Below are 9670 nucleotides of genomic sequence, written 5' to 3' on the forward strand. Positions count from 1 at the left end.
GATACCAACATAGGGAAATTTTGGTGTGTTATCGGAAGGGTGGAACAACAGTGATAAGGATGATTCCAAAGGTACAATCACCACAAAAGGTATTGCGATTATGACTGATAAGTTTATGCAATGTCGTCTGTAAGATTATACGTAAAATGTTGGTGTCAAGAATGAAAATGTTATTGCCAAAGATTATGAGTCCAACACAAAGTGCATTTGTGTCGAGATGGCTAATCACAGACAATGCAAGACATGAATATGAAAGCTTTCACACGATTAATAAGTAAATAGATGGAAAGAATGAGTTATGTGTCGTTATCTTGGATATGCATAAAGCTGATGACCATGCAAATGGTTTCCTTTTTTGGAGAAAATCATGCCGAGACTAGGTTTTGCGGCATAATGGGTGAAGATGATAATCTCATGTGTTACCACAGTTGAGTACCAACTCAAAGTTAATTCGCAAGAGATGCATACCATCAAACCTAGTAGGGAACTATGACAAGAGACCCATAATCCCCCTACCTTTTTTATTCTTTTTGCTGAAGGTTTAGCAAGTTCGTTCACTTATGCTGGAGATACAAGAAAACACTATTGTGTCAAGGTATGTCGGGAGGCCCTCAAATTTCCAATTTGCTATTTGCAGATGATTCTCTTATGCTAATGAAAGCGCATGTGCAAAATGCAACATCTCCCTGTACAATCCTTGATGATTATTGCGCTACATTAGGTCAAATGGGGCTGAAAGGTTTGACTACTTCAATTAGTGGAGAGAGTTTGCAAAATAATCAATGGATGTAGAGAAAAAGGTTGTATTTAAGTGGAAAAGAGGTGCTTCTCAATGCGCTGGCACAAGCTATCCCTTCATATGTGGTGTCAATCTTCAAAATCCCCAAAAATATATGTAAGGGAATTACTGATTTGATGTCACATTTTTGTTGGGGTGACAAGGAAAATCAAAAGAGAATGCATTGGTTTGCTTGGATGAAGATGTGTGTACCAAAGAAGAAGGGTGCAATGAAATGTAGAGATATACACTACTTCAATCTTGCGATGTTACGAAAACGAAGCATGTAGATTGATTTCATATCCTGTCTCACTTTGTGCCAGAGGGTTAAAAGCAAGCTATTATCCGATTGAGGATCTTTTGCACCTCATTTGAAGGACTCGTCCTTCACTCGGCAGAGTACCATGGTGGGAGTTCAGACTTTCAAAAAGCGGAGCATATGTAGAGTACAAGATGGCTTAAAAACTAAAATTGTGGGTACCCATCGTTTTTCTTGAAAAGGAGGGCCTCTGCATTAGATGATGCACATAGCAATAATTAGAAACCCAACGGTGCTACAAGATGAACAATCGATCATTAACATCACTCGTGTTAATGATTTGATCAACCCACAATCTAGTAAATGGGGTGAGGAGTTGATTTAAGATCTTTTTTGGCCAATTGCGATAGACCACACATTGAAACTCGAATCAATGAGAATTTTGAATATTTTGTGGCAAGGCAATACAAAAAGTCTCTCTCGATCAGCATATTATACCGAGTGGGAGCATCATCATGGGTGGAAGCTGAGTCGAACATCTGGTCATGGAGCATTAAATATCAACCCCAAATGTAGAAGCAAATTTGGTTAAAACATTGACAATAAATGCATTGACCATTGCCGCTCTAGCAGCAAACTATGAAAAAGCTTATACTAACAAATCAACAGAAAATTTAGTCTTAGTTTGCCTATGTTGATGTTGTCTACAGGTTGGATCCTTCTGATCTACGCTTCTATTCGTCGGCGGCATGAGGACCTAGCACGACAACTTCCTGACTGTCTATTTCAACAAGTTTTGCCCGGCTCCGATGAGGAAGGGGCGATGACGGCAGCGCTAGGTAGTCTACGACTCTAAATGTAATTTTCATTATTTTTTCACAAAAGAAAAATCAACAGTGAAGCACCATGGTTGGATGTCACCACCTGTTGACAAAGTGAAGGTCTCGTTGATGCATCCTTTGATGCGGATACCATGTAGGGGGGCGTGGGAATGTAACCAAAGACTCGAGAGGCAATTTCACTGGCGCGTCGAGTAAATTTCTTGATCAGGTATACGATGTTGATATAGGAGAAACTTATGCTCTTTTTGCACGGAAGTTATTTAGCCCTTATGCTGGTATGCAACTGAGTTTGCTTCTAGGCAGGTTGCATGGAGGTGATTGAAACTATGAACAATGGAGGAGGAGCATATATCAGCAACTGTAATATTTGATGAATGTGAAAACTTGGCTAACGACCATGTGAAGGCAACCTTTGTTTTATGTTCTAGAGGCAAATAAGATACTCTCTCCGATCCAAATTAATTGTCGCAGCTCTAGTACAACTTAGTAAACACAATCGTAGACATCAGTTGGACGCTTGGCATGTTATTGGTGATGAAATGGATCGATAAGAACAACCCGAACTTGACCGCCTGGTGATGGATAGGACCCCTGCTAGCTTGATATTCAAAGTAGCTTTATCACTGTCTGGTCATATCACCAGCAAGAATATCTTCCAATTCTATAGATATAATATGATAAATAAATAAAGAGGAAGGCGTAAACCGATTTAGTTATCTTAGCTCTTTCAGGCAATCTTCTCTAGATCTGCACAAAGGCTAGCAGACAGGAGAAATGCTAAACTGTTGGAACTGCATCTCCTGATTCCTTACTGAATTCTCGAGTTTGTCCAGAGAAAAGCCGTGTCGACCTAGAATAGTAATACTAATTGTGAACTCTTCTCAGGTCCTCGGACACATTCCTCGAAGCCTTCGTCCCCAGAGCCTCCGCAATGCTCCTCACCTCGGCAATCATTGCCACGACATCATTGAGCTTGTTAATCGCAGAGCCAACTCCCTGCAGCCACAGTGTGGAGAAGATGATCAGCTCCTGTGAATGAATAAACTCTCACATGTTCCAACAAGCAGGAAAAAGGTATATTTCAGATACAACACGAAGAAGTCATGAGAGCTAGCAGATGTAATGTGTAATGGTCCAAAAATGTTCTGGATCAGTGTTGGTTTATTTACTGTCACAGAGTTCACATCACACTATCTCACTGATTGCTCATCATTCCGCAGAAGTTTGAGACACAAGGTACACATACCACACCAGCAGCTCCTGCGGTTACTGCCATTGGTGCAGTCACTGAACTTAGCCCCGATGCGCACATCACCGGTATGCTGACGGCCCTAGAGATGGAGTATGCAGCTGCCAATGTTGGTGTTGCCTACAATTCGTTGAACATCAGTTATGAATTAGGGAAACAAAAAAATAACGGTGCTTGATAGTGCGTGTTCTATACTTATATTTAGCATTTTTGCGCTACCTTTTCTATTAGTCCAAGAACACCAGGCTTTGTTGGACTAGAACACTTCCCGCCTTCAGTCTGGATGATATCAGCGCCTTCCTCTTCAAGTAGCTCTGCAAGTCTCATCTGTAATTTTGCACAAAAGGATTCCAGATAAATGCACTTGTTAACTGTCATTTCAAGAAACCTAGTAACTGAATGTATGACAGAGGATGATATACCTGATCCGGAAGGCTCAGAGTGTGGGGAACTGTTACTGACAATGTGATGTCTGGAAGTATCTTCCTTGTCTCCCTTGTCAGGTTCAGTATCTGAAATTGATCAAACGAGGATCTAAGTTTCCACATAGAAATGATGGTTTATCTCAGTAAACAGATGAACCAATAGCAAAAATCGATAACTTTAAATATCTATAAGCTGAAACTTTTACTTGCTCAGATGAGAATTCAATGCCTGCATCGTAAAAGGAGTCGTAGTTTCCAATCTCAATCTGCATGAGAGAAGTTTGTGAAGGCCAGTGGCTAGCAGAGTAAATAAAATGCAGTTGAACCACGTTGCCCAGGTGCCATTCAAAGTTAGAGACTGACCATTTGAGCACCAGCTTCTACCGCAGATTGGAATGCTGAAGGATCCACAGACGATACACATATCTGCAAAGATGCAATTCCCATAATGCAGTTAGCATACGTTAACTCTACAATTGGGTAAAGGAACTACAGTTCACGATTTCTTATGACTCTGTCAATGGTTAACCCACCGGGAGGTTAGTAAGCTCAAGCGCCAGCTTTACCAAGTCCTGGTCACATGCTATATCAACATGGGTAGCACCTCCCTGCAATCATTAAACAAGATGACAAGCTTGTGATAATGAGTAGTCTTTTAAGTATTTCTGTGATATATGCAGGTCAGCAACAAGATTATTAAGATAATAGCCTCGTGACATAACTGTTATATTTGGATAAGTGGATCATTTTTATATCCAAAGCAAGATAAACCATGGCGTTGGCCTCCTGAATACATTTTAATACAAAATAGAGGCACTTGTACTGAATTCCGCTTGTTATCATAAGTTTTTTTAAAAGGTTCATATAAAGTTTTACTTACTTATTAGAAAATTTATTAGTTGGAAAAGAGTATCAGAGTGGGATGATAACAACAGTTGCTTCCTGAATACTAATAAAAACAGTTGCTTCCTGGATACTGATTTCCCTGACGTGGACTGAATCTGAAGAGGATACTTTGTCGCTGCGGCTAATTAACTTGCATTACCATGTGACACATGTGGTAAGCAATCAAAACTATTCAAAAAACTTGCATTGACAACAACTTCTCCAAAACAGAATTCACAATTGATGTACTGCTATGTGAAGGATACTATGTGCTGGTTCTGATTCTTCTGACCAGATAAACGACGAGGCTTAGGTACTAATCAAACGCTAGCTTCTACTTGCAGACTTCTGGATTGACAAGCTCAGCAGTGACCTAAGCTGGCAATATTATCAACTCCAGAGCACATCACCAGCAAACTCAACATCATTATGTTATTCCATCCCAGATAAAGTTCATAGGTTAACATTTCATCCCTCTGCAAGAGCTAAACTGTAAAGAAAACAGAGCATGCGAAATGAATGCACCAAACAGCATCCAGACCTTATCTGCAGCCGTGACGACAGACGCAACATTGGACCTGTCGAAGTTCTGAAGCCCCGAAATGATCTGCGGGTGCAAAAGACCAATCACTATCATTAGAGTCCAGCAGGCACATTCCATCATATCAAAGCAATGAAATGTTTATTGCTCCACGCTTCAACCCAGAGATGACTTCTGGACTTGCACCATCCATCCAGTCTGAAGGGAACACACTACTGCATCTATCAGAACTAGTGACAGATATAACACACTACTACATCTATCATCAGAGTCCATCAAAGCAATGGAAATTTATTACTGCACGGAAGGTGTCAAGATGGAGAGAGTGAGACCTTGAGAGCCCTGTTCTCGCGGAAGGGCCTGAGCACGGCGTCCTTGGTGGCAGTGGAAGCCGCCGAGGCGCGGACGGTGAACACAGCTCGTGGCCCTCCCCGGCTCGTGGCCGTCACCGGACGGCACTTGGCCGCGGCGAAGGACGGCGCCTGGAGAAGTCCTAGGGAGCCCGGTGCTGCCATTGTTGCTGCTGAAGGTTTGTGGGAGTGAAAGAGATAAGGAGACTGAAGCAGTACACTGCACAGAGAAGGGCTCCGGAGTAGATATGCTATCTTCCACGGTGCAAATACCTGACAGACACCTGGAATTGAGCAAGAGGCCCTTCGTATTTTTCAGTCTTTGCAAATTGCTCCTTGGCTCTCAGATTACTACTACCATATCATCTGAATACCACACTTGGCAAAAATAACTGAACCACTAATGTTACATCAAGAAGGAAGCAGCAAAAATAACATCCACAAATCAGCGAGAAAAGCACGATAACGTTATCATCCATGATAGGATTAACGAATTGTTGCTTAAAAACATGCCATAGAGATCGAATTTTGTCTGAACTAATAATAGTACATGACCATGAGATTCATATCCGGCTGCCGCATTTTGACGAACACCTGCCTTGCGGTCTTGCCTTACTTGCGCATTATGCCGTTCAGGCGCTCGACGACGGTGATCAGTCCCTGCAGGCACAGCTCGCCGTCGCCGTTGGCCGCCATGGCCGAGAACATCTGCCGGTACAGCGCCGACCCTGGCAGCACGTTGGCCTCCTCCTCCTCCTGGCCGTCGCCGACCTCCAGCGCCATGCCGAGGTCCTTGATGATGTACCGCACGGATCCCCCGGACGAGAAGTCGCGGCTCAGCGCGCGCTCCCCGAAGATGTCCATCACGCGCGACCCCGCGGCGCCCTTGGACACCGCGCCGAGGAACAGCCGCTCGTCGAGCCCGGCGGCTCCGGCGAAGGCCAGGGACTCGCCGAGGCCGACCACGGCGCCGGCCACCGCGATCTGGTTCGCGATCTTGCTGCTCTGCCCGCTGCCTGGCGGGCCCATGTAGGTCGGCCGGCCGAGGTGCGCGAAGAGCGGGGCGAGCCAGGCCACCACGGCCTCGTCCCCGCCGGCGAGGAGGGCGAGCGTGCCGTCGCGGGCGCCGACGTCGCCGCCGGAGACGGGGCAGTCGACGGCGTGGCAGCCGGCGGTGCGCGCGGCCGCGGCGACCTCGCGCGCGAGGGAGGGGGACGAGCTCGTGCAGTCCACGAGGACGCCGCCGGGGCGGAGGCCCGCGAGGGCGCCCGAGGCTGCGTCCAGGACCACGGAGCGGACGTCCCCGGGGTTGCCGACCATGGTGAAGACCACGTCGGAGGCCGCGGCCACGGAGGCCGGCGAGTCCGCGAGGCGCGCTCCGGCGGCGACCAGGGCCCCCGCCTTGGCCGGCGTGCGCGCGTAGGCGGTCACCGCGAACCCGGCGGCGAGGAGGCGCGCGGCCATGGCGCCGCCCATGACGCCGATGCCGATCCACCCCACCCGCGTGGCCCCCGGCCGCACCTCCGCCGGGAAGCCAAACGCCGTCGCTGTCGCCTCCTCCATGGCCATGACCTCTTCTTCTTCCAGTCCTCCTTCACTCCCAATCCCCAACAACCCAAAGCTGGATTTTTTTTGTTGTCGTCGTTGCATTTGCACGAGACAGCGACAGACCTTGTAATAAACAACTCCCGGCTCCATAAATTTAAAATTGCATCACAATTCGCACCATCATCCGTTCATCCCCAACGAGGAAAATCATATTGAGCAGATTGGGAATTTTTCCATGGATTTTCATCAGGGTGGAAAATTTACAGCAGAGTAGAGTAGTCGATCGATCAAAACGAAAAAATTACTAACCAAAGAACCGAGAGCAACTAACAAACAGTAGTACTAACAGAGAATACATGGCTGGTGGCAGGCTAGATGTGGCAGCCGCAGCAGAGGAAGAAGCAGGAGAGCGCGAGGCCGAGCACGACGGCCTCCACGACGTACATGACGCGGAAGGCCACCTCGTCCAGCGCCGCCGACGCCGAGCCGGCGCGCAGGCTGAGGGACGGGAGCGCCGGCATGCGCTTCCACCGGAACGACCGCGACAGCGACGACGCCAGCCTCCGGTACGACGACGGCCCCGCCGCCCCGCCCTCGCCCGCGGCCTCGGCAGCACCAGTGGCACTGGCGCGGGTCTTCCACCGCCGGCTCCGGGGCAGGTACTCCCGCGGCACGAGCCGGCGCAGCCACCCGCGCCGCGTGGCCGGGGCGATCGCCGCCGCCCCGGCCTTCGCCGAGGCCGGGGACATGGGCGCCGTCTCCGACGTCGTCGTCGGCGTCGCCGCCACCGCTGCCGTCTCGGCGATGGCCATCTTGGAAAGTCGGGAGCTGGACGAGTCTTTTGGGTGGGTCTTCGGCGGGGCGGCGTGATTTATGGGGCGAGCAGGAGCAAAGGCGGGTCCTTTTCGCGGGACGCGCCCGGCCGGTTTTATTCCCCGGCTTGACTTGGCGTCGTGTACAAGACAACACACCAACGATAACACGCCCGCGTAGGTCGTTTTTCTAGCGGTGCATCACGCGATGCCGACGCCGGCTTTTTTTACCCTTTCCGCACTGAGGTTTTTCTCTTTTCAGAAAAGGTGATCCATGGTAATTACCACTGATATTGGAAGGAAGTTTGAAGGAGAATTCCTGTCAGAAAAAAGTTTGGAGAAAATAGCATTGTTAGAAAAGTCTGAGACCTATGAAATCACTACCGGTAAATGTTAAAATTACGGGCATGTCCAATTGAGATGGGTGACTTCTCTTATCCGCATGCCCCGATTGCGCGATGTGAGCTTATCTCGATTTTGCACCTAGTGTGCGTGGTCGGAACCAGTATAGACGACAAGTCATCGAATGTTGTTGGGAGGTCCCGGCGGTGATGATTCGAAGCACGGATTATCGGTCGAAGAGGAAAAGTGAAGGACGGATGAAGAGACCCAACCACACGTAGATGCCGAAAGCGCAGTCAAAGGATGTTATTGAAGATACCACCGGCGGCATGTGAATTGATGTGGAAGCATCGTGGTCGGTGACTCACACAACTTATTGTTGCGGGAGAAGATTGACTTCAATAACTTGGAAGGAATATTGGATCTCCCGGCGAAGCCGAAACTAGTGCTAGTATAACAGGGATGAAGATGGGGGCAATTATACCACCGCACCAACGTCTCCACACGCCCGAAAACTACACGAGGACACCAGATGCTAACAAACTAGACCAGATCTCCCCAGTAGCACAAAGATCCATGGTCATCCCGCATCCACGCACCGAAAGCGATCGCCGAAGGTGAGGGAGACTAATGGATTCAGGTACATCACAAGCTTTCTCCGAAAATGGCTTGGATATCCCTAGAGACCGCTAGGGTTTCGAGTTGTTTGTTATCACGATGGCAGGCTTGTCATGCGCAAATATGTTCATAGTGAGCTACAATAAAAGCTAAATATTTACATGCGTTAATGAGATAATAATAAAAATAGCAAGAAGACTAGAATTTCTTTTGCAACATAACACCATCAATCATCATAAAAAAAATAGCAGAAGATCGTAGTCTTGAGAAGCAATCTTCTAAATAAAGTAGTAGAGGTAAACCCTTGGGGAGCAATCTTCATCTTCAAGTTGAAGTCAATTTTCACCGTACGTATCTTCAAAATAGTGCGTTGCCTTCTGTGACATGTGAATATTTATTTCGGCGGCTGAAACAAAAGACACGAGAGCTGTCACGCAGGCATGCCATGGCCAGCCCCTGACCCCGGATGCCGATCGCCATCTCTCTTTTCCCTCACGTCGTCCGTGCACCCACTCTTCGTGTCACTTCGCTGTCGCCACGACCAGCGTAGTCGTACCATGGACGGAAAAAGAAGATGAAACGTAGCTGTAGAGCACCTCATCACCCCGCTGGTTGGCGGGCACGGCCGGCGTCGATGGATCGGCACGTTGCTCCAGTGAATCCTCGCCATTAGTAGTACAACGTAGGACGACAGCTCCGGCCAGCGACTGTTCTTCGTACGTGTACGTTCATTCTGCGACTCTCTCGATGCTTCTGGTGCTACACACGAGCCTAGCTGGCAAATTACCACTTAATCGGCGGTGAAACTATCAAATATTTGGATTTTTTTTGTGAAAGCATATTTTAGTTGTTAAGGAAAAACGAAAAAATACAATTAAAACGGTTTCAGAAAAATTGAAGACAATGTACGCACGAAATCCTTCCCTGCTCATTTACAGTAATCCCCTGAATTTCGTCGCGAGCCCCTCCCCCGCCCCCTTTTTTCCAACCAATTTGCCACGTTTTTTAGAAAAGAAGGATA

General features: G+C 47.7%; 3 protein-coding genes across 3 annotated transcripts; all 3 read right to left on the reverse strand.

Moving 5' to 3' along the window:
* Positions 1-2515: 2515 nt before the first annotated feature.
* LOC125529233 (uncharacterized protein ycf23) lies at positions 2516-5564 on the reverse strand. The gene is made up of 9 exons (XM_048693647.2): positions 5312-5564; positions 4980-5045; positions 4087-4161; positions 3917-3979; positions 3760-3819; positions 3551-3640; positions 3348-3455; positions 3126-3248; positions 2516-2875 (listed from the first exon to the last, which is right to left on the reverse strand). Exons 1-9 carry the CDS (start codon positions 5492-5494, stop codon positions 2744-2746), a joined length of 900 nt encoding a protein of 299 aa, XP_048549604.2. The 5' UTR covers positions 5495-5564; the 3' UTR covers positions 2516-2743.
* Positions 5565-5774: 210 nt separating this feature from the next.
* On the reverse strand, positions 5775-7027 carry LOC147992714 (putative 3-hydroxyisobutyrate dehydrogenase-like 2, mitochondrial). The gene has a single exon (XM_087531467.1). It carries the CDS (start codon positions 7025-7027, stop codon positions 5942-5944), a length of 1086 nt encoding a protein of 361 aa, XP_087387593.1. The 3' UTR covers positions 5775-5941.
* A 62-nt stretch (positions 7028-7089) lies between these two features.
* On the reverse strand, positions 7090-7779 carry LOC147992715 (uncharacterized). Its single transcript, XM_087531485.1, has one exon. It carries the CDS (start codon positions 7687-7689, stop codon positions 7249-7251), a length of 441 nt encoding a protein of 146 aa, XP_087387611.1. The 5' UTR covers positions 7690-7779; the 3' UTR covers positions 7090-7248.
* Between the last annotated feature and the right edge of the window lie 1891 nt (positions 7780-9670).

Source organism: Triticum urartu, chromosome 1A (assembly GCF_056163025.1).
Source record: "Triticum urartu cultivar PI428250 chromosome 1A, HENAU_Tu73, whole genome shotgun sequence".
Taxonomy (NCBI): domain Eukaryota; kingdom Viridiplantae; phylum Streptophyta; class Magnoliopsida; order Poales; family Poaceae; genus Triticum; species Triticum urartu.